General features: G+C 46.2%; 1 protein-coding gene across 1 annotated transcript in view; it reads right to left on the reverse strand.

Annotated features, from left to right (window-relative positions):
• Window positions 1-22,371, reverse strand: part of TMEM116 (transmembrane protein 116) — a 95,237-nt gene extending 72,866 nt beyond the window's left edge. The window contains exon 1 of the mRNA XM_083151425.1: window positions 22,169-22,371. Coding sequence (XP_083007551.1) covers window positions 22,169-22,270 — 102 coding nt within the window. The 5' untranslated portion in view covers window positions 22,271-22,371. The remainder of the gene's footprint in view (window positions 1-22,168) is intronic.
• Window positions 22,372-26,627: the final 4,256 nt, after the last annotated feature.

Below are 26,627 nucleotides of genomic sequence, written 5' to 3' on the forward strand. Positions count from 1 at the left end.
GGCTCATGAAAATCATCTGGTCCCTACCTCTAGCTGCCTCCATGTGATCAATCATGTCAACATGGCCACACACCCTGCTGCATAATGCCGGTAATTCCATAACATGCTTCTGATTTGCCCCCTGTGCTGCACTCTGCTCCTGACTGGCTGACCTTGCTGTACTTATTTGATACGTATAACATAATTTTGTTCATTTACAATTATTTTCTTAATAATCTACTGAACACTAATTTAACAACAGATAAAGAAACAAGGCAACCATTCACTCTATATATGTTTTCTGTGCAGTGTTAAGAAGCAAATCATTTTCCAAATGTTATTATTTTATAGACACATTTATATTTGATACTTCACATTGCATACATTGCAGTCTGTCCTAGTTTAACACTGTGTGGCATACAAGGGCAAGTGAATCTGAAGCATATCTCTTATATATTTAGCCAGATCCGTCAGTCAAAGCAGTGTAGCAAACGGTGGGCGGGGTTACACGGGTGATTGACAGGCCCGTCCACCGTCAGCCACACTGCAAAACCTGGCCACTTCCGTCCTACACACCACCCCCCTTGGCCTCAGTTCTCCACACCAGCTCACACACAATCCGCCCCCTCCTCGGCTACCAACCCCGCCCCACGGCTACACACCGCGCCCCCCCACACACACACACACACACATCATCCGGCCGGCACACAACCTCCCACACTACCCACCCCCTCCAAGCCCAACACCCCCCCTATGGCCGCCCATACACGGGCAGCCCCAAGGCTACACACCGTGCTCCCCCCGACCATACACTGCCACCCCCCCCCCCGCTACACACCGCGCCCCCCCCCCCTCACTCTCATAACAGATGTAGTTGCTAACGAGCGGGGGAAAGGGGGCGGGATCTGGGCGGAGTGCGGACTCCTGCGCCCGGAGCAAGGGGGGAGAGAGGCAGCTGGAGGGTGAAAGATGTCAGCAGGGTGCAGGTGGGCAGCAGCACGGGGACGCAGGTGGGAGAGACCTGCTCTCCGCACAGCGCCGGTCCCCGCCAGCAGCAGCAGCACGGGGGCGCAGGTGGGAGAGACCTGCTCTCCGCACAGCGCCAGTCCCCGCCAGCAGCAGCAGCAGCACGGGGACGCAGGTGGGAGAGACCTGCTCTCCGCACAGCGCCGGTCCCCGCCAGCAGCAGCAGCACGGGGGCGCAGGTGGGAGAGACCTGCTCTCCGCACAGCGCCGGTCCCCGCCAGCAGCAGCAGCAGCACGGGGGCACAGGTGGGAAGAGACCTGCTCTCCGCACAGCGCCGGTCCCCGCCAGCAGCAGCAGCAGCACGGGGACGCAGGTGGGAGAGACCTGCTCTCCGCACAGCACCGGTCCCCGCCAGCAGCAGCAGCAGCACGAGGACGCAGGTGGGAGAGACCTGCTCTCCGCACAGCGCCGGTCCCCGCCAGCAGCAGCAGCACGGGGGCGCAAGTGGGAGAGACCTGCTCTCCGCACAGCGCCGGTCCCCGCCAGCAGCAGCAGCAGCATGGGGGCGCAGGGGAGAGAGACCTGCTCTCCGCACAGCACCGGTCCCCGCCAGCAGCAGCACGGGGGCGCAGGGGAGAGAGACCTGCTCTCCGCACAGCGCCAGTCCCCGCCAGCAGCAGCACGGGGGCGCAGGTGGGAGAGACCTGCTCTCCTCTCTGCACAGCGCCGGTCCCCGCCAACAGCAGCAGCACGAAGGCTCCCATGTGCTGGCCACCCTAACCTGCGCTCTCACTGCTGCCAGGGAGAGGAGGGAGCAGCACCAGCAGCAGCGCATAAGGAGGACACTGTAACAGCACAGCACAGCAACGGGGGCCTTATACACAGCCCTCACCCAGCTCCAGCACATAACCGCCCCCCAAACAACACTTCCACCCCCTCAGCAAGCACCACTCCCCCTCTCAGCACAAACACCGCCATACCCCCCGCCCCACCGAAGCACAGCACGCCCACACCCGCACCCCCTTCACCACTAAGCCTGCATCTCCCTCGGCCCGTCCTCACCACCCCTTCCAGCACTACACGCCCTGATACTAGCTGCCCCCCCCTGCCCTCACTGTCGGAGATCCCGTCCCCCACACCCGCCAGCATCACTCACAGACGCACAGCATTGCCGTGCGCCCGCCGCTGGCACCTTCTTTACCCAGCCAGCCAACCAGTGCCTTCGCTCCATCGGAGGAGCCGTCCCCCCACACCCGCCCGCATCTGTCACAGACACACAGCTCATTGCCGTGCGCATGCCACAAGACCCGCCCCTGCCCACCCACTGCCGTCTCCACATACCCGGCAAATCAAGACATTGCCATGCGCCAGCCGCTGCCCGTACACTGCCATGCTCCAGAGGAAGACCCGTCTCCCAACACCCACCAGGATCTACAGAGCCGCACACTACATTGCCGTGCGCCCGCCACCTTAATTACACCGCAAGCCGCCCATAGATGACGCAGAGCAGCACTCTCCCGGACCCACGGACTGCTGCTGACCACCACTGCACAAGACTGTAAGTACTATGCCATCCACCCCATACCACTACACCACCATGGGGTAGTGGGTGCCATAATATGTGTGCTAAAGTAGTAAAACAGCAGCTACCCCTTAAACATTACCGTGCTGCATTTACTACTTTAGCAGACGTATGGCACCCACTACCCCATACCACTACACTACCAACGCCTCTCTATCTATGGGGTGCCGGCCAGCCCCACCCTCCATAACCTGATCACGCTGCACTCTCACTAACCATGTACTACTTGGGTAGGCTTATGCCACCCAGCACCCCATACCACTACACCACCAACGCCTTTTCTAACACAACCTCCCTTAAACATTTCATCGCACACTATATTGTGTGCGTTTAGCCACACACACACACACACTTATGCCTCCAATACTCACAACTACTCTCACACCCCTCCATGCCTCCTATATTCACAACTATACACACACCCATCCGTGCCAACAATACTCAAAACTACACACACACACACACCCGTACCTCCAATACTCTAAAATACACGCACACACACCCATCCATGCCTCCAATACTCACAACTACACACACACCCATTCATGCCTCCAATACTCACAACTACACACATACACACATCCGTACCTCCAATACTCACAACTACTCACACACCCCTCCATGCCTCCTATACTTACAACTACACACACACCCATCCGTGCCTTCAATACTCACAACTACACACACACACATCCGTACCTCCAATACTCACAACTACACACACACCCATTCATGCCTCCAATACTCACAACTACTCACACACCCATCCATGCCTCCAATACTCACAACTACACACACACCCATTCATGCCTCCAATACTCACAACTACACACACACACACACACACACACACACACATTCCCATACATGTCTCCAATACTACCAACTCACTCACCCCCCCTCCCCCACACACACACACACACACACACACACACACCCATTGATGCCTCCAATACTCCCAACTACATGACACGGGCTTCACACTACTTATCCTATATCTCTATTAACTCCAGCAACCTACACCACTCACAAAACACACTACCTCACATTTTACACTTACATCTGCAATACACATGCACCTCACACTACTTCACCTAACACATCCCCACATCTATGTACACTCTCCACAACCTGCTGCCACCAAACTACACTATCCAACACCATATGTAAGTACCACCCACCCCATACCACTACACCAACGCCTCTTCTAACACACCTCTCCTCCCTTAAACATTTCATTGCACACTATATTGTGTGTGTTTAGCCACACACACACACACACACACACACATATTTATATATATATGCCTCCAATACTCACAACTACACACACACCCAGCCATGCCTCCAATACTAACAAATACACACACAAACACACACCCATCCATCCCTCCAAGCCTCAAAAATACACACACACACACACACACACACACACCCATCCATGCCTCCAATACTCACAACTGTATCTCTATTCGCACCCTACACAACTCACAAAACACACAAACTCACATTTTACACTCACATTTGCAATATACATGCACCTCACACATCCCCACATCTATTTACACTCTCCTGAACCTGCTGCCACCAAACTTCACTCTCCACCACCATATGTCAGTAATACACACCACCCCATACCACTAAACCAACAACGCCTCTTCTAACACATCTCTCCCCCCTTCAACATTTCAGCTCACACTATATTGTGTGGGTTTCTACACACACACATATCCATGCCTACAATACTCACAACTACACACACAAACACACACATATCAATACACATGCACCTCGCACTACTTCAACTAACACATCCCCACATCTATTTACACTCTCCACCCCGTGCTGCCACCAATCTTCACTCTCCAACACCATATGTAAGTACCACCCAGCAGCCCATACCACTACACATCCCCACATCTATTTACACTCTGTACGCCGTGCTGCCACCAATCTTCACTCTCCAACACACTCACAACTACACACCCACACACCCCCATCAATGCCTCCAATACTCCCAACTACACACACACCCATTCATGCCTCCAATACTCGCAACTACACACACACACACACCCATTCCCATACATGTCTCCAATACTACCAACTCACTCACCCACACACACACACACACACACCCATCAATGCCTCCAATACTCCCAACTACACACACCCATTCATGGCTCCAATACTCCCAACTACACACACACCCATAACCATACATGCCTACAAAACTACCAACTACATACACACACACACACATCTATGCCTCTAATACTCCCACCTACATGACACAGCCTTCACACTACGTACCCTATATCTCTATTAACTCCAGCACCCTACACCACTCACTAAACCTCACATTTTACACTCACATATGCAATACACATGCACCTCGCACTACTGCACCTAACACATCCCCACATCTATTTACACTCTCCACAACCTGCTGCCACCAAACTTCACTCTCCAACACCATATGTAAGTACCACCCACCACCCCATACCACTACACCACCAACGCCTTTTCAAACACAGCTCTGCTCCCTTAAACATTTCATTGCACACTATTTAGTGTGCGTTTAGCCACACACTCACTTATGCCTCCAATACTCACAACTACACACACACATCCATGCCTCCAATACACACACCCATCCATGTCTCCAATGCTCACAACTATACACACACACACAGCCATGCCTCTAATACAAACAAATACACACACACACCCCCATCCATCCATGCCTCAAAAATACACACACACCCATCCATGCCTCCATTACTCACAACTACTCACACACCCCTCCGTGCCTCCTATACTCACAACTACACACACACATCCGTACCTTATATGCACTTTCATTAAAAAACATTTATGCTCTCAAATGCACTTTAAGCACATTATTTAGCAAATTACACTACATTTCACACTCACATATATTCCTACTTCTAATGGGGCAAAGCCCCTCACGACGGTGTGAAGAGCGCCCGGAGGGCGCGATGAATCACCTAGTATCATATAAGGGGCCTCTTATGGAATATAAAAAAATCCTGGCTCATGTAGACTCCAGTATGCCCTGATATCCAGGGCCCACTATGTCTTTCTTCTAATACAAGCCATAGTGTCAGGAGACTCCATTGAAGATTACACCCATGCCTTCAAGCAGTCTGGTTTAAATGTTTAAATGAATGGTTTATTTTAAAAAAATGTATTAAAAAAATGGTCTACACTGAATGTTGAACAATTTCAATGTTCTTATTTTAAAGTGGCTTATCATTGGCTCTGCTACTAGCGCTAGGGCTAGTAGCAGAGCCAATGATTTTTATACATTTTAAAAAAAATGTATAAAAAAATGGTCTACACTGAATGTTGAACAATTTTAATGTTCTTATTTTAAAGTGGCTTATCATTGGCTCTGCTACTAGCGCTAGGGCTGTTGAGCCTGACTTGACATTGGACCTTAAAGGGTTAAGTCTGGCTTTTCAAATAAGGAATCTCCAGCTTCTATCTTGACCCATTTAGATAAACACACCTACAGTGGCATAGCTACACATTTTTCTCCCCCCTGCCCAAAAAGAATTCACTGGCGGGGCGGGCACCCGCTCATTCAATATGCACTTCACTGGGTCCCCGCTCATTAGATATGTACAGGGAGGGACCAGCTCAGTGCTCACTGCTGCCTGGGTCGCCTGTCAGTTCAGCCAGCGGTGCCCACCACAGACCCTGCTGGTGACGCTCCCCCAAGCCACCACGGGGTCTGCCACATATGTAGCTACACCACTGTAGACATATAGATTTAACAAGTGGACTTCAAAGGGAATCAACATTTTCTTCATGTGTTGACATGAATTGGAGTATGTTTTAACCAAAACATCAACTTTTTGTGATTAGTTTGAGCAGTTTACAAGCTGTATTAAAAGGAAAACAAATGCATAAAAACCCAAATAAATGGTTAAATGCATACTTACCCACTTAAACGTTGCGGTAGGAAGTGCCAGGGGTATGCTGTACGAATTGTGACATATTGGCCCGGGCCCCATTGTACAATGCTGCAATTTGCACCATTGTACAACAGGGGTGCAATTTACCAAGAATTGCATTATGGGTGTCCTGGGGCCCAAAACTACTATGAAATTGATTGAGATCTGGCAGGGTCATCTACTCTGCCAAATTAGGTAAATGGCTTCCAAAGATCAGAAATCCTGGCATCAAATGGTTGCTGGGCTTCTGACATCAGATCATGTTATACAAATCTAGCAACCATTGATGTTACGATCCAATGGAAGTACGTTTTTCCATCAAAGCTGTTAGCCATTGAATGATGTTTCTGATACCATCCGATGGCTGCTTGTTTGAATTCAACTGTGGATACTCATAAGTGATCATTTTATATATGCGCATGAGTGGAGCAACGGCTGCTGCTGTGCACACGCACGGTCTACGGGCGGCCATACACTAGGGCAATTTATCTGAGGCTACAGATTGCCTCAGATTTCCCTTGAACTCCCCGGCAGCTTCCCGTGAGTCCTGCATGTCAGATTTTGTAATTGAGGTTTTATTTCACTCAAGATATATTGCATGCAATTTATCAACCCGTGACAAATCACATGCAATTTATCTTAAATATACACTTGTACCATGCAATTTATAAGGAAGACCTGATAGAAAGGCTGAATGACCGGGAATCAGTGAGGATGCTGCTGGTGCCACCGTGTGGGAGAAGGGAGAATGGAGGACGGAGGAGGCTCCAGCATGTGTCTTCTCTGTCCTCTGCTGCTGGTGCCATCGTGTGGGAGAAGGGAGGACGGAGGAGGCTTCAGCATTTGTCTCCTCTGTCCTCTACTGCTGGTGCCGTCAGGTAAGAGGAGGGAGAACGTAGGACAGAGGAGACTTCAGCATGTGTCTCCTCTGTCCTCTGCTGCTGGTAGCGCCGGGTAAGAAGAGGGAGCAGGGAACTGAGGCCAGCCCTGCGATCTATTGCAGTTACCAGGACAGAGCATAATGCGCTCCTGATGACCTGTCGACGGCAACTGGTTTCTCCTGCTACAGGGGCGACCTATTAGGTGCAATGCGATGTGCACGGGAACACGCATTGCATCGCACCTCTTGTCATATACTGTATATGCAATCTGTGCACTATACATGCAATTTATCTCTGAAATTGTATGACAATTGCCTGAATTACATGTATATCGCCCAAGTGTATGGGGGCCTTTACTATCAATGATTATAATGTGGCGTGGTTATATTGCGATAGCTAATGGTCAATTACAGCAGAGGAGCAAGGTATGCCACTCTTTTTGGTAGGAAGGCTTTAGATGGACAGGGGGAAATTTACTAAGATGGGAGTTCTATTTCAGATGGGATGTTGCTATGGGCAACCAATCAGATACAGGTTGAGTATCCTTTATCCAAAATGCTCAGGACCAGAAGCATTTTGGTAACAGATTATTTCGGATTTTTTAATATTTTAATATCTAATATAGGTATCTTGCATTTATGTTACTGAATGTGAATGCCAAGCAATCACTTTCTTGCATATATTTATTACCGTGATATATATCATGTCTGCAGTAGTGCCAGTTACATATCCTATCCCCAGTAGTGCCAGTTACATATCCTGTCCCCAGTAGTGCCAGTTACATATCCTATCCCCAGTAGTGCCAGTTACATATCCTGTCCCCAGTAGTGCCATTTATAGATGTCCCCAGTAGATGTTTAGCAGAATTTTTTTTAAAATACATTCTGAAGACTATGGTTTTCGGAATAATTTGGATAACGGATATTTGGATAAGGGATACTCAACTTGTACTATCTATTATCTTCTAAAAGGTGCTAAATAAATAAGTAGATGCTGATTAATTGCAAATAACAACATCCAATGTTAAATAGAACTTCCATCTTAGTAAATGTCCCCCAAAAGTGTGCATTCATTACATTATTGTAATTATTCAGGTTATCTGTATGTGAAGTACAGTATGCATGGTAAAGTATGTACATTACATGCTAAAGATGCAGGGTGGGATTCTCGAAACGAAAAATGCAATAAAACCCTGTTATCGTGTTTTTACCGCATTGTGGGATACACTAAAGACCCCCCGCCGGGTTACCCCACCTATGAGCTTCCACCATGACCCAATGCCGCCGCGAACAGACCCCCGCCGCCCCGCACTGACCCCCGCCGACCCCCCTCACCTGTGTCCGGGCAGCACAGCTCTGTGCTGCCCGGACCAGTGACCTCCTCCTCCCTGCACTGTAAATCCTCTTCCAGGTGCAGGGGGGAGGAGAGCCCACCCGCCTGCAGCAGCAGCCGCAGGTACAGGAGGGAAGGGGAGCTGCCGGGACCCGCTGCACATCGCCGGCCAGCTTGCAAAGGACATCTCTTAAAGCATAAACTGTCCTATGCCATAATTATCGCATATGTTAGTGCACATGCGATAATTATGTCTCCGGTAGCCGGCGATGTTCGGCAGAGAGGGGCCATGGATGTTAGAGCTTCCCGTCTCAGTCTGAAACATCTGTTGAATTATGTTATGTTAGACTCCTCCCATCATTTAGTGCCTCCACAATGCTGCCATGTATGTGCTGTCTGCTGACTACACACGCGATGTGATGACCTTCTGCAGTCACTTGCTGGGGTCCTGTCATTATTTTTATTGCCTGATGGGGTCCCAGAGCAAAATAGTTTGAGGACCCTTGCACTACAGCTCCATGTCTGCAGATAATAGTATTGTTATGTATTTAATTTGTTTAATCAGCGTCAGCAGCTTAGTATGCCTCTGCAGTATCCACACGCTGAAAAAACAGCCTTAAACTGGAAACACACTTTTAGATTATCTCTCCAAACAACCAACTAGAAAATCTGGTAAACTATGTGCGCAAAGACAATTGTCCCTTTGCTCCAAAATTACCACATTTTCATTCTATCTAGCCAAGCCAACTAGTTGGACGTTTGGAAATATACAATTAAAGTGAGTGACCAGCTAAAGGGCACGAAGTATTAAGCTGAAAATGCCGTAAACCCCCCGTTTTACCGCATTTTTCTATGTATTAAAACCTGGCCGGACCGATACAGCATAGTAGGGTATCGCCACCTTTGGGTGGCGATACCCTCTAGAAGCCAATGGGATTCTTTTCACCGCCCGGCACCTATGCCTTTTCGCCAGCCCCCCTCGCCAGCCGTCATCCGCTCTTTAAAGGAAAGACCACAGGGACAGATAATTTGATAAACTGTAAACGGGGTATTGCACGTAAGCAGATATCTGATAGGAATAGACACCCCGGTATGGGGATGATTGAATGAAGATCCAGGGATAAGGAAACTACAAGTAGTGCAAATACATCTCACACATCCAACCCTATATGATTGTCTCATTGGGGTAAACCCGATTTGATCCTCAATCCCATAATGAATCGATCTTGACATTTACCAATATTACAGACTTTGAGGTTCAGTCATCTGTTAAACTTCACCCTCCTGTTTATATGAATATTAGTAGTCATGAACGTAAGATACTAAAAAAAATTGTCCGGTGACAGATCGCTGGTGCTCCGTCCTGCCGACAAGGGTTAATGGCCGTTTCAGACAAAACAGATTGAACATGTTTTCAAGTCGGATCTGTTTTGTCGGAATCTGCCTTTCATGCTGTAAAAAATGGCAGCATTGATTTCCCCCGGAGAAAATAGCATCCGAGATTGAATACACCCTAATTGGCAGACACTGAAAGTGAAGCAAGAGGTTTAATTTATGAGTCAGGTTTTAGTGATTGTTTCAGGGGTTCTACTGAATCCTAAAGTCTCTGAATTCCTATTGTAGTATAAAATAATATGCAATATATTTGCATCTGTTGGACAAAGAAGATATTTTAATTGTATGGATTTTAATTAACAAGGTAGATAAAAGATGGGATGTTTAAAATAGAATAGGAATGTGAGTGGCAAATAAGTGGTCAGTGCTCATGGTGACGGGTAAGGGTTAACAAGACTTATGGCACCAGATCAGTGGACTGGAGGGGAAAGAATACCAAATTCTGAAAAATGAATAATCCAAAATGGTCTATTTCATATCAACTGATACATAATTTAAGTCATTTAAGTAAGTTTCTGCTCATTTGTAGATCATCATTTAAAGTTTCACTCTACCCCACAAGACACAAGCAATTATCAACATCATCAGAGGCGTAACTCTGGGAGGAAATGGAGTCATCTGCTGCAGGGCTCCTGCTCCCAAGGGGGCACCACTCCTCTCCTGTAAATTTGCATCAGTTAATTGGAAGCCTTCAATATTGCTTCTGAGGCTGACTCCCCCTCCTAGCAGGACCATAGACTTCACACCTTCTTTATTTTAAACATAATATACATACATACATACTTACTGTACATACATACATACATACATACATACTTATATTTATATAAGGTGGTGTGTGGGGGGCACTAATATTTTTCTTGCCTTCGGTCACCTGGAATGAACTTCATGGTAGCAGTGGGAAGTGTGCAGAACCCAGGGTAGAAGCAGACAACACCGTACAAAACAATGATGGCCTTTAAAACACAAAATACTGCAGACAAAGAAACAGTGTAACAAAGTTAAAGGCAAAAAGAAAAAAAGAAAAGATAAAACACTCAGCTTAACCGAAGGCTGATTACTATTTTAGGCCAGGTAATAGGTCATTATCTATAAAATAGAAATGATATAAGAAGGTGACATACCAGATCTGGGCATACAGTACAGACCAGTCTCAACTAGTTTCTGTAAACTATACACACAGGTGTGATTTCAATAAATATTTAATAAGCATAACACGGAACAAACAGTCAAAATATACAAATCATTATAAATAAGCTATATTAGCACATAAAGTCCGGGAACTCAAAAAAGATAAGCGACTGTGGGGAAGTTCCAGAAGCAGGATACGGTGCAGGCACACAAACAGATTCCTCATGATATGGACAAGACGTCTAGGTAGGAGTAGACGATGCCAGATCCTGAGCTCCCAGAAAGGAGGCATACTGTATGTACACAAAAAACAGGTACAGGTATTTATTTGAGCTCCAAACACTCTAGTGCAGGCCTTCTGAGTCTTTGTCCTCAAGGCACACGGACATTGCAGGTTATAGTGATATCTAGGCTCCAGCACAGAGATATTTAAATCAAAATTCTGAGGTACTAATTAAGGGCCTGATTCAGACCGGTTCGCTAAGCTGCGTATATTTGCAGCCTAGCAAACAGTAAAGCGCAGCATCCCCTTGCATGCAGCTGCTGACCATTGAATGGTACTGTATCTGCAGCCTTCGGTCTGAAAAGTAAGTCAGGGTTGCCAACTTTTTAAATCTCCTCTCTGGGAGAAGCCCGGAGAGGAGACATTCAGCAGGAGTTCATGGGGGCGGGGCTTGAACGTGACATCATTAAGCCCCGCCCCATGCTTGAAAATAATCCGTTTTGCACATCTCCGTGGAGGGGGTGGGGCTAAAATTACGCGATTATGACACTTTAGCCCCCGCCCCTCTCATCGGAGATAAGCATATCGGGTTATTTAAATGGTGCGGCGGGGGAGTTTTAGCCGCGATCAGGGGGAGGGAGCGGGGGTCCCCCAGAAACCGGGAGGTTTGCCCACCTTTCCGGGGGACCGGGAGGGGGACTCGATTTTCGGGACCCTCCCGGCCATTCTTACTTTACCTTCAGATGCTTGCTGCAGTCCGAATCCTGGGCACCTACCCCGAGGAGGCATCGATCTGCTTGCGTTCCCAGAGGAACGCTAAGCGTTTTCATGAGGATGCCTATAAAACGCTGGCCGTTCCCCTGCTGCCGCCATCCTGCCTGCCCCTCCTCCTACTGTGCAAAAGCCTCAGTGAGTGTGATACTCGCCTAAGGCGTTCACACAGGGGGTTTTGCACCATAGACGTATGAACGTACCCAAGGGCGTAACTACCGTAGTTGCAAGGGGTGCAGCTGCTATGGGGCCCAGAGCTGAAGGGGGTCCATCTTTACAGTGTAAGTCATATGTATTATATACATTTATTACCATCAGTTACTAAATAGTGGGCCCTTACAAAGTTTTACTATGGGGCTTACGAATGTCTAGTTACGCCCCTGAACCTGCTCCTAAGTCACCTGTGTTCAAGCATAGATATCACTAAAACCTGGACTGGTAGTGTGACTTGAACGCCGAGGTTGGAAATGACTGCACTAGACAATATCGTTAACGAATGATATCGCTAACAATATCAACGGCACAGCCTGGTGAATAATATAGCGCATATCTGTACATACAGATGATGGAGGAAATTGTTAACAAAGCGCAGGAGCACGCATCATTAACGAGATTGATCACACACACTACTGTAGACAATATGAATGACATAACTTTAAAAACTATCAACATAGTGACACCTACTTTTCATACCCTTCAACATGATCCATTCTGCCAAGTACAAAACACTCTGCTCCTGGACGTTCCCACACAGTTGTATCACTATGGGCATGGAAGAGGTGCAGGTCGCACCCAGGTGTCAACCTCAAAGGGGGTGATACCAAAATGTCAGCTCCTGTCACAGAGGAGGAGCCGACAGTGCAGACACTAGTCTTGTGGGCAGCCTCAAATAAAACTTGCATGGACCTGTGTGTGTGTGTGTGTGTGTGTGTGTGTGTGTGTGAGTGTATGTGTGTGTAAGTTGAATGGAAGGCTTTGAAAGATCTCAATAGTTATAGAGATGTGGTGATTAGGCCGGCAGATAAAGGGGGAGGTGCAGTGATTCACGATATTTAACAGTGTTGTGATGATGGGAATTAGTGATGTATATTTGTTGTTAAATAAAGTTCCTACTGATTTGCATAAAATGTAAGTAGTTTTGTACATTACAACTATGACTCGTGATTTTTGGAAAAGAAGATTATCCAAAGGTCCCTATATTGTTCACTTTACCTAGAATTCACAAGGATGATTAATCCCCCGGGGCACCCAATAATGTCCACCAGAGGCTCCCTGTTTAGCAAAAATGCTGAATTTTTGGATTACTTTTTACAACCATGTGCATAAGATAGGAAGACCTATTTGAAAGATACAACCAATCTGTTATTTGAGTTGGAGAAGCTAGGTGATTTCCCACACAAACACTTACAAACACAAACACTTGGCATACATGTTGTCAGTAGTGATATCGGGCACACACTGCCCACTATGCGGTGTGTTGAGCAATATGTCGCCTGATCCACCAGCTTTACTTTAGAAGGGTCCATCTTAGATATATTTTAAACAGTGAGCATCATACGGTAATCTTTATTTGAGTCATTACAAAAGATTACATATTTAAAGAAACAAAAGTTCGTAAAAGAAATCCATCACTTGGAAGGATTTATACATTTGAAGTGAAAAATACACTGCTTTTTAAAATACATTGCCGCCCCTCGCTGCCGCAGGGATGCTAGGGCATATGTATTAACATATGCGGCTAGCATTGCAGTGCGGTGATGGAGGCCCCCCGCGATACCTGTGATGTGGAGTGCGGGGGGGTCTCCGTCACATCCCTGGCTCAGCACGGCTGTCCTGAAGGAGGAGGAGTTTGATGGAGGACAGGGAGGGGGGTAGGCGTATGCGGCGAGGGGCTGCGGGCGGCGATAGAAGGTGGCAATACCGTGCCCTGCAAAGATGCGGCGGCTGGGTATTAGTACATTTGCAAATGCGGTAAAACTCCCGAAAATGCATTTTCCCCTTCGTACATCCTGCCCTTTATCGGATATATTTGGATAGAGGTAAGGACCTTTGAAGCAGTTGGAATAGATTTTCAGATTTTATAATTGCTCACAGTTCACCTGCAAATGTACTTTCCTGCTGAAGAGCTACCATGTTAGTAGAAACTATGTGGTAGAGATGCACATTCGCCACCAATAATAAAAGAGACACCATGTACAGGGCAGAAGAGACACCATGTACATGGGACAAGGTCGACATGGTTTTAGGTTGACAAATGCGTTAGGTCAACATGGGTTAGGTCGACAGGTCGCAAGGCCGACATGGGTTTTTTCACTGTTTTTTGAGCCGACATGTGCAGACAGGCGGTATTTCATGCGCTACCATCCACTAGGGCGTGGTGGGAGAATAAAATTGCCCGAAGCATTGCGAGCGAAGTGAGCAATGCAAGAGGCTGCGGTTGTCTTCCAACTGTGTACATGTCGACTGTGTCGACATGCAGGTAAAAAAAAAAAGTGAAAAAATCCATGTGGAAATCGTGACCTGTTGACCCAACCCATGTCGAACTAACGCATTTGTTGACCTAAACCCATGTCGACCTTGTCCCATGTCGACCTAGGCACCTGTCAACCTTCACCCATGTCGACCTACAACCCAGTCGACCTAGTTGCCTGTCGACCCAACGGTGTCGACCTAATGTCTGTCGACCTAAGTCAGGTCGACAATACGATCCACACCCAAAAATAACAGGATGGATGGCATGAGGCATATCACTGCTTAGTTCAGTGTAGAGAAATGATTACAGATTGCATGTCAAAACTGTGTTCTGGCCTTGATATGTGCCTTATTTATAGGAAATGTTGATTTCATCTAGTATATAGAAACTATGGGTGACATTTATTAGAGATCGATGTTGGGTTTTTTGGCGATTTTTATCGCAAAAACGGCCGTTTTTTTCATTTTTTTCCCAAATCGACTACTTAATGGGTGGCGATTTGCGGCATAAATCGCACCCAACAGCCTGCAGTGTCATGCCACAGCCGGGGGACACTTTTTACACAAGGTCCCCCGGCCATACCATGAGCACCGTGGCTGGTCAGCCTTGGACGGGGTACCTGGAGGAGTGGGGACCCCCCCAATAAAAGGGTCCCCCCTCCAGGCTTCACCCGTCCAGGGCTGAAGCCCGGGGCTGTCACCGGCGTCCCTGGCCATTGGGCGCCGGCCTGATAGTGTTACATTCACATTCCTAACATTGCTTAACACAGGAGAACTACAAGTGCCAGCAGACCTCCCCCCGCATGCTGGGACTTGGAGAACCACAAGTCCCAGCATGCGGGGCATTAATGGGCCCGCTGGGACTTGTAGTCCACCTGTAAAAAGAATGTTAAAATAAAGCACACACACAGAAAAGTAAAACTTTATTACATACACACACACACCTCACTTTTACAACCACATACTCACTGATCCAGGATCCAGCACCGGTCTCCCTTCTGCAGCAAAGCCGGCTACCCCCGCACTGACAGCGGGGACAACCGGCTTTCTCCGATGCAGCTAACAGCTTCTGTCGCGTTGTCCCAGCGCAACAGAGGCTGAGAGCGTCTTCGGCTTATGCGTCTCCATGGAGACGCATAGCTCAGCCAATCAGGGCTGAGCTATGCGTCTCCATGGAGACGCATCGCCCAATCACGCTCTCAGCCTGCGTCGCGCTGGGACAACGCAACAGAAGCTGTTAGCTGCATCGGAGAAAGCCGGTTCAGCCCGGGCTGACCGGCTCTGCTGCAGAGAGACCAGCGCTGGATCCTGGATCGGTATGTATAGCGGTGTAAAATTGAGATGTGTGTGTGTGTGTGTATGTAATCTAGTTTTACTTTTCTGTGTGTGTGCTTTATTTTAACATTCTTTTTACAGGTGGACTACAAGTCCCAGCGGGCCCATTAATGCCCCGCATGCTGGGACTTGTGGTTCTCCAAGTCCCAGCATGCGGGGGAGGTCTGCTGACACTTGTAGTTCTCCTGTGTTAAGCAATGTTAGGAATGTGAATTTAACACTATCAGGCCGGCGTCCAATGGCCAGGGACGCTGGTGACAGCCCCGGGCTTCAGCCCTGGACGGGTGAAGCCTGGGGGGGGGCCCTTTATTGGGGGGGTCCCTACTCCTCCAGGTACCCCGTCCAAGGCTGACCAGCCACAGTGCTCATGGTACGGTCGGGGGACCTTGTGTAAAAAGTGTCCCCCGCCTGTGGCATGACACTGCGGGCTGTTGGAGCCCGGTGCTGGTTTCAAAATACGGGGGACCCCCAGATTTTTTGTCCCCCGTATTTTTGGAACCAGGACCGGTCCAAGAGTCCGGGGCTGGTTTCAGAAATACGGGGGACCCCTACGCTTTTTGTCCCCTGTATTTTTGGAACCAGGTCCGGATCAATGAGCCCGAGGCTGGTTATGTACAGGAGGGGGGACCTCACGCCATTTATTTGTTTTTTTATCACAAAATCGCACATTTCACAAAAATCGCACCTTTTCATGACTAAAAAATCGCACTTTACATCCAGAAAATCACCCTATATCGCACTTTCTCGCACTTTTCATGCTGGAATACACACCTCATTAAATATGCGAATGCGATTTTAAAAAACGGCGATATAGGGCGATTTGAGCAAAAATCGCATTTTGCTAAAAACGGTAAACCCACTAAATCTCGCCCTTTTATTTTAGTAAAATGGGCCAAATGTAATAGGGTGAGAGTTTCAGAAAGTGAGAGATTTTGGGAGAGTTTTCACATGTTTTTAAAAGCAGCAATCAATTACACTGCAAAATCAACCTGGTTTTGCAGTGTAATTGATTGCTGCTTTAAAAAAAAAGGGTAAAACTCTCCCAAAATCTCTCACTTTCTGAAACTCTCACCCTATTACATTTGGCCCAAGGGGGCAGATGTATTAAGCCTGGCGAAGAGATAAACTGGAGATAAAGTGGAAGTAGATAACGCACCAGCCAATCAACTCCCAACTGTCATATTTCAAACACAGCTGATTGGCTGATGTGTTATCTCCTTTCACTTTATCTCCAATTTATCTCTTCGCCAGGCTTAATACATCAGGCCCATTGTGTCTACAATTTATTTCCTAAACCTGGACACTTACAGGGCAAAGTATGGCCCATTACTATAAACTGACAAACTGATTCTCAGTAGAAGGAATACTTGGCAAACTACTACATTCCCAGAAATCTGTATATATTAACAGCTATATGATCATTCAGTGAGTGCTAGAAACTACCAAAGAATTTGAGCAAAGCAAGTTTTACTGATTGTGTGAAGATGGTAAGAAGAAGCCTCAATGAACAAAGAACTATAGAAAATACTAATAGGTATATGTTCTAAGCCAGTGGTCAGGGAACTCGGTCCTCATTACCCCACACAGTGCATGTTTTGCTGGTAACCCAGCAGGTGCACAGGTGTACTAATTACTCACAGACACATTTTATAAGGTCCGCAGGTGGAGTTAATTATTTCGCTTCTGATTCTGTGAGGAAACCTGCAAAACATGCACTGCGTGGGGTAATGAGGACCGAGTTCCCTGACCACTGTCCTAAGCTCTGGGGAGATATAAAGTGGACAGAGATAAAGTACTAGCTAATCAGCTCTCCATGGGCCAGCTCTATCAAGCTTCAAAAAGTGAAAGTGGAGATAAATAACCAGCCAATCAGCACCTACCTGTCATTTTTCAAACAAAGCGTGTAACATGACAGTTAGGAGCTGATAGGCTGGTCAAGGGCCCAGGTTTTCTCCACATCAAAATGATTTACAGACCCAGGCTGGCAGCACTCACAGGACTTGTTAATGCAGTGGTTCCCAAACTTTTTTGCATCACGGCACACTAGCTTATCAGAATATTTGTCAAGGCACCCCCAGGTGCAAAGTTTGCTACCGAGAATTTCAGAAAACAATATTAAATTAAATATTTTGTGCTTATTTGTCATCCTCAGGTCCAGTTACGTGGTGAGGGACAGAATTCACTTCTGTTTATCCACATATTTAAAAACTGAAAGCCACAAGCACTGATTTTGCCTATTACATTGACCATAAATAATTTGAATTGGTTCTGGACAACCAAACCGAGGCACCCCTGCATGTGTTCCGAGGAACCCCAGGGAGCCTAGGCGCACAGTTTGGGAACCACTGTGTTAATGTATAAAAAAAATGCTACTGCTTTTACTTCAATGTTTCAGTTCCTTTATGTACAGTATATACTGTACATAAAAGAACTGAGGTGTAAAAGAGTGGTGCTAGTAGTATAGTTTTTATACATTAACAAGTCCCGTGAGTGCCACCAGTCTGCAGTTGTACAGTATATAATATAAGCTTATTTTTGCCTATTGCAGCCAATGCAACAAATGTCCTGATGAGAACAGGGCCAAGCACACTGCAGTGTTAGGCTTCGCCCACTCACAATGCCACAATTCGGAGGTCTGGGAGGGGGTGTGGCCAAAATTATATGATATTTACATACTAATGTCATGTTAGCCCCTCCTTACCATCACAGACCCACACTGATCATGGCATTATGCCAGGAGAAGTGGGTTTTCCATCAAGGGACTCACTTGCAAATATTCAAGGGATAAGTGACCTGCATGCGCTTGTGCAATGGAGGAGAGAGGATAGGTGCTTGTGCCAGAGCGCCCTCTCTCCTCCTCAGCTCCTGGAACTCACTCTACACTGAGCCACCCTCCCTACGTGCCTGTGCATGGTGTACACTGGCCCCTGAGTCCCTGGGGGCCCGCACCGCACGCATTTTTCTAGTACATATCCTCCGAAGTCCAGTGGTGGTGGGAGGAGCATTGCCGAGATCGACGGAAAATGGTACAGTGGGAAGTTGCCCATAGCAACCAATCAGAATTTACTTCTTATTTAGAACCTTCTAGAACAGGCATGTCCAAACTATGGCCCTCCAGATGTTGTGAAACTACAAGTCCCATCATGCCTTGCCACAGTTTGCTATTAGGGAATGCTAAAATGATTGCAAGGCATGCTGGGATGTGTAGTTTCACAACAGCTGGAGGGCCGCAGTTTGGACATGCCTGTTCTAGAAGATAATAGTGGGAATCCGATTGGTTGCCCATAACAACATCTATCTTTAATAGAACTCACATCTTATTAAATAAACCCCAATGCGGTATATAGAAGGTATAAAGAATATTGCTATAGAATAATGCACAGTAATATACTTATATATATATATAGACAGCATTGATACTGCAATTCAGCAAATCTCATATCCATACCTTATACATTTTATTCATATTTAACTGGCCAATGTGTGTCTTTATATAATCGTATTGTGAGAACCTTGCTGAATACTGCAAAGTAGAATGATGTGCAGCAAAATTACATCTTTCCAATAATCGTACAAAGCATATTACTACATAAAATAGCACATTTATGCATACATTACTCTGGCATATTGCTGCTAGAGATATCATTTTACTGCATAATATAGACCATCAGGGGCGAATTTAGTGGTCAGGCCGCCCCTAGGCACAACATTTTTGTGCCCCCCCCCCCCCCCTATTTTAATGTAATCATATATGTATATACATTGTTATTTATATATTTCATTAAAATCTAACTGTATCCCACCTTAATATTTTTTTAAGCACTCTGGACTGCTCACTGTACGGAGGACCCGGAGGGAGGGAGGCACTTATTAGTACAGTCTCTCTCCGGCTCACACACTGTGACTGACTGAGCACAGGGAGGACCTGCACGCCGCTCAGCTGCTGGATACACAGCAGCCAATAGACTGTGTGTGTAGAGTAGTCAATGGGCGGGATCTGGCAGCAGTGAGCCTGAGCCATTTCCGGACGCGCCGGGGGACCGTCGGACCCAGCCACTAAGTGGTGATGTAATGTGCATGGCAGAGTGGGTGGGCAGTGGCGGGTGACGAGCGGCGCTGTCGCCTACATATGATAATTCATGTCTGCGGCTGCGGCGCTCGTCACTCGCCGCTGCCCACCCGCTCTGCCATGCTGCTATTTAACAGAATTTCAGCCTGCCTGTCACCCTTAATTGGTGCCGCCCTGAGGTCGGTGCCTCACGGGCCTAGGCACAAATCCGGCCCTGTAGACCATTACTGCATAAGAGCACACATCTGATTCTGTGTAAGATACTATGGGACAGATGCTGTATAAGCTCCTAACTTTCATTTTTCAGACCCAGCCTGTACCATGGCAGTTGGATGCTGATTGGCTGGTGAATTATCACTCTCTGCTTTATCTTGTTTTAAAGCTTGGTGCATCTGGCCCAGTATGCTAAATATAGCACATTTCTTCATAAGATACAGTGGATGCACCAAGCTTCAGAAAGTGATAATGTGGAGAGTGATAAACAACCAGCTCTTGACATTTTTTAAACCCAGCCTGCAATGTGGCAATTAGGAGCTGATTTGCTAGTTATTTATCATTCTCCCCTTTATCACGTTGTGAAGCTTGGTGCATCTGGCCCAGTATGTAGCATATAACTGCACAATATACATTAGCACATTACTGCATAAGAGCACACATCCAATTTTGTATAAGATATGTATATATATATATATATATATATATATATATATATAACATTACTCCACAATATAGCACTTTACTGTATAAAAGCACATTTCTGCATGAGATACCAGCCATTAAGCTCCAACTGCTACATTACAGGCTGTCTTAGAAAACTGACAGGAGCTGGTTGTTGATAACTCTTTTTGTAGCTTGGTGCATCTGGCCCAGTATGTTGCACACTACTGCAGAAGATATATAACTGCACAATATATAGTAGCACATTACACATTCCAAAATGTACAGTGGGTAGCATATTACTGCATAAGATACTGTACAGTGTGTAGCATATTACTGCATAAGATACTGTACAGTGTGTAGCATATTACTGCATAAGTTACTGTACACTGTGTAGCATATTACTGCATAAGATACTGTACAGTGTGTAGCATATTACTGCATAAGATACTGTACAGTGTAGCACATTACTGCATAAGATACTGTACAGTGGGTAGCATATTACTGCATAAGATACTGTACAGTGTAGCATATTACTGCATAAGATACTGTACAGTGTAGCACATTACTGCATAAGATACTGTACAGTGGGTAGCATATTACTGCATAAGATACTGTACAGTGTGTAGCATATTACTGCATAAGATACTGTACAGTGTGTAGCATATTACTGCATAAGATACTGTACAGTGTGTAGCATATTACTGCATAAGATACTGTACAGTGTAGCACATTACTGCATAAGATACTGTACAGTGTAGCATATTACTGCATAAGATACTGTACAGTGTAGCACATTACTGCAGAAGACAATAGTACATAACCACACAATATACAGTAGCACAGCACTACATAAAAACACATTACTGCACAAGATACTGTACAGTGGGGATGCGGTCACTAGGTCTACATGCATTAGGTCAACCACTATAAGTCGACAGTCACTAGGTTGACATGCATTAGGTCAAGTTCAACATAAGCATTGGGTCAACATGAAAAAGTCGACATGAAAAAGGACATGACCAGGTCGACCTAATGCATGTCATTTCATGTGTCGACCTAGCTACATAATCACAATAAGTCCCACCAGCTACACTGTACAAATGTGGCCATCTCTCCGGTTTAAGGATCACAAGTTCCTATATGGCTCCCCTGTGACTATAGTTAGTTCAGCACAATCCCCGGACAGGACACCTACCCCAGTGCTGCTAGGGAAGAGAACCAGCTTACATACTGTATAACACACAACTATCAGCCGACCAAAGTGCACCTCGCAGCCAGCCTCACATGCCCGCCTCCAGCATTAGCCCGGGAGTGCAGCAGCACGGATGCGGGAGATAAGAAGCAGATGCCGGGTAACTGTCGGCAGGTAGGATGCTGCGTGTACCCACCTCACTCCAGCCTTCCGTCGCATTGATCCTCGCAAAGTGTTCTGTTCCCATAGTATAATCCACTTGTGCGCTCTTTACCAGGAAGGAACATCTCCCACTCATCTCTCCTATATGTGTGGTGCACAGCAGCAGCAGCCTGTAGTGCTACTATATCAGCCTGCCAGAGACTGCAGGATGGATAGGCTGGGTACCCTGTGTGGTAGGCAGAGGAGGTGGGAGTGTCCGGGCACCAGGGTGAGTGTGACTCAGGGGAAGGAGGGAGGAGGACCCTTGTGACACTAGGGAGAGGTCATAATAATATATATCTTCCAGCCACAACACGAACACATCCATCCACGTGTCAGACTCAGAACCTTCACCCGGAATAGTGGTGCTGTTAATGGATAATTAATTACATTTATAATAAGCTACGGATATAAAAAGTTGGACTCAATGCCCTCGTGTCTGCTGCTGTTATACCGGGGTCCCCTAATGAGAGGAGACAAACGGGATTTAGCTGCTACGAAAAGGACATAATTGTGCAGCACAAGTAGTAGCAGTAATGGATGGATAGAGCTGTGTGTTTGTGTGTGTGTGTGTGTGTGTGTGTGTGTGTGTGTGTATATATTACTTATTATAACCAATCATTTACTAAAAAGGTTAAGGTAGAATTCAGTTTATAGTGGAATATATGATCTAATGGAAATGTACACTCAGCGCTTTGTATCTTGGTCCTGATAGCTATTACAATCTTTACATAATGTTAGCTGCTCATACTCTATGGGAAAAGCATCACCATGGACAGCAATGTTCTGATCTCTCCCTGGAAAGTCTTGATATTGCTCCTGTCTCAGCTACTGTATCTCAAAGCGATACTGTGAATATAGCAATAGCTATTTGTTTACTGGGAGCCTTTTAAGTACAAACGTATAGATTTGGCAAACGATCTGGCCGCTCCCGACCGATTGAAGCGACCGTTGTGCAAATTGTTCCGTCTGTATGAATGATATCAATGCTGATGCGTGTAACTGCCGGTCATTGGTAGAGGTCTATGGTCTTTCCTGCATGCAGAAAAATCATAGACCAGTCTTTAGCGATGTGACTAATTGTTTCACGTGTATGTAAGATGAACGACTTGGTAAAGCGGATTGACTGTCTCCCTCTCCCCTCCACCATCGTTAAAGATTAATCGTTCATGTGCAGTTGTTTGTACAATCGTTCACTATTAGACACAAAATCGTTTGACCAGGAGTTCTGAGGAAATCTTTAACCAGATTGGATCATTTGCTAAATCTTTCCGTGTGTATGCACCTTTAAGCTGGTAACACACTATATGATGTTCAAATTATGTGATAGTTTTCCCTTGAATGCCCGGTCAAATGATATACAACCTCATACAGGGGGGGATGCTCTAACATCCTCGCCCCCTATCGCCGGTTACCGCATTCATAATTATCGCATATGCTGTAACATATGCGATAATTATGGCAAAGGACAGCTCTTGCGTTAGAAGCCCCCCGCCGCAGTAACCCGGCAGGGGATGTTTAGTGCCTCCCAAAATGCGGTAAAAACCCAGATAATGGGGTTTTTAACACATTTTTAGCTTTCCCCCTTAGCATGGATAGGCTATGCGAGCAGCTTTGCATATGCGATCCTTAAGCAATAACAATGTAGGAGAAAAGTTAGCAAAAGTTATTTTTTGTTTACACAAGGAAATATATTGCATATCAAAGACAAGCAGTGCCCCAGTCGCTGTACGTGGAAGTTCTATGTGTAATCTGTAAATTTCTGCCATAACTTATTGCAAAAGCAGGGTTTTTCTTCTGTATTCCCAGTGAGTTATACCTCTGTTACCTGAACGAGGAAGCATTTTCACTCATTCATATCAATTAATATCATTGTTTGGCTGTTTGTACTAGGTTTTAAAAGTTGTACGCTGCAAAGGGTGTGTGCCTCATAAGCTGATCACAGGTAAATCACAAGGTGAGATCACATGCTATTTACGTACAGCACTTATGTCACAACTGTCACAGGACTCAGGAGAAAGTATTCTGCTTTATATAATATCAAACTGTAAGTTAGTTCAGCCGCCTTTAAAAAATAAAAACAGTTAGGGGGAGATCTGTCAAAGTTTAAAGAGAGAACATAAAGTACCAACCAATCAGCATTTGTAATTTTTCAACCACAGCGCGTGGAGCTGATTGGTTGGTACTTTATAGTAAAAAGAAAATAAATTGTGCAAAAATAAAGATTTAAAACCAATCTCTATGAGTAATCTTATTGTATCATATATGCCCCTAATAAGGGGTTCTATAGATTAGACACTATGGGGGAAAATTACTAATACGGCAGTTCTAGTTCACACGGGATGTTGCTATGGGCAACCAATCATAATCTACATTTGGTACTTGTTTCCTAGCACGGCGCCACCGATTTTGATTGTATCCATCAGGTCGGAAAAATCGGGTCGATCGCATCGCATGCCAACCAAATCGCATGCGATGCGATCTACGCGATCGACCCGATTTTTACATTGGAATTAATGTAAAATGGTTCCTTTTACCCGATTTTACATTGATTTCAATGTAAAAAGCCCCCAAACCCCCCATTTTAATACTAAACCCCTCCTCATGTTTCAAATGCCCCCCCCCATTGTTAACGCCACCCCACTATTGACGCCAACCCGAAGCGTGGCGAGCGCAGCGAGCCCACGAGGGGCGGCGGTACGCGTCCTCCGACCTTTTTATACCCCCACTATCCACGTCGGCATGGAGTTGATTTTATATAGTGCCCGAAGCGTGGCGAGCGCAGCGAGCCTCGCGAGGGGATGCGGATACCTTCACAGGTATCCGCGTCCCCTCGCGGGCTTCACAGGTATCCGCGTCCCCTCGCGGGGCGCGCTGCGCTCGCCACGCTTCGGGGTCGGTGGCTCACTGCGCTCGCCACACTATATAAAATCAACTCCACGCCGACGTGGATAGTAGGAGTATGAAAAGGTCGGAGGACGTGTACCACCGCCCCTGGCGGGCTCGCTGCGCTCACCACGCTTTGGGTTGGTGTCAATAGTTTTAACCATATTCAATGTGAAATGGGCCATATTGGCCCATTTCACATTGTCACCTATGTAAAATCGGGTTGATCGCGTTGATTGCGCGATCAACCCGATTTTCACTTTAAATTTTTTTTAACATTGTTCCCTATGGGAAAATCGGGTTGATCGCGTCGGTCGCATCGCGACCCCTTATTAGGGGCCGCGATGGATGCGATCAACCCGATTTTGTCTTTCACCGGCAAATTAGCTGGTGATTGACACAAAATCGGGTCCATCGCGTTGATTGTATGCCTTAAGTACCTTAAACTTAAGGCATATACAATCAACGAGATGGGCACCGTGCTAGGAAACAAGTACCCTACATTTTATTTATTTAGCACCTTCTAGAAGATAATAGATATCTGATTGGTTGCCCATAGCAACATCCCATGTTAAATAGAACTCCCATCTTAGTTTATTTCCCCCTCTCAGGGTGATAAAGCACTTAAGAAGTCCCTTCCGTGTGCTCTTCTCCTAAATGGAGATTATCATGCGAAGCATGCATATATAGTATTCTAATATTCTGATAAAATATATGATTATCTAAGGAATCGTGTCCTTTGCTAGAGATTACGGGTGAGATTTAATAGGATGAGAGATTCAGAAAGTGAGAGATTTTGAGAGAAATCTCCAGTTTTTTTAAAGCGGCAATCATTTACACTGCAAAATCAAACTGGTTTAGCAGTGTAAATGATTGCCGCTTTAAAAAAAACTGGAGATTTCTTACCAAATCTCTCACTTTCTGAATCTCTCATCCTATTAAATCTCACCTTATGTATTCATACACACACACACACACACACACACACACACACACACACACATATATATCTGTCATGGTCACTGTGTCCTCATACATCACGTGTATACCCTTTAATAATGGTCAGAACTAATAGTTGTATGAGAAACAGATTATTTATTGTACAGTATATCCTCTAGTCACAATGAATAACCTCTCCGTAGAGATATACAGTCTTTTAAAAATTGGTGCCACACTGGTATATTATATGTCAGACGTGTGTGGAATAAATGTACTGGAATAATCAGTACATGATAATGACATCCTATACCCCTTTCACACCACACAAATATCCTGGGTTGTTGCTGGGTTAGCATGCAGTGTGAAAGGACCATGTTAAATATTCCGGGTCCAGCAACCTGGCAATCTAACCCAGGATAAAAGCAGTGTGATTCTCAGGTCAGACCCGGGAAGCTGGGCAGTGTTCACTTCTATGGAGGAGGCAGCAGCATCACCTCAGTGATACCTCCTACCCTGCCCCGACGCACTGCTGCCCCCCCAAATGGTGTCAGTGACCCGGCAATAAGCCGGGTCACTGTGGACAGCAAAACAATGCAAATGTCAAATCGCTCCCGGGACAGACCCATGTC

This window comes from Crinia signifera, chromosome 1 (assembly GCF_055691185.1).
Source record: "Crinia signifera chromosome 1, ASM5569118v1, whole genome shotgun sequence".
Taxonomy (NCBI): domain Eukaryota; kingdom Metazoa; phylum Chordata; class Amphibia; order Anura; family Myobatrachidae; genus Crinia; species Crinia signifera.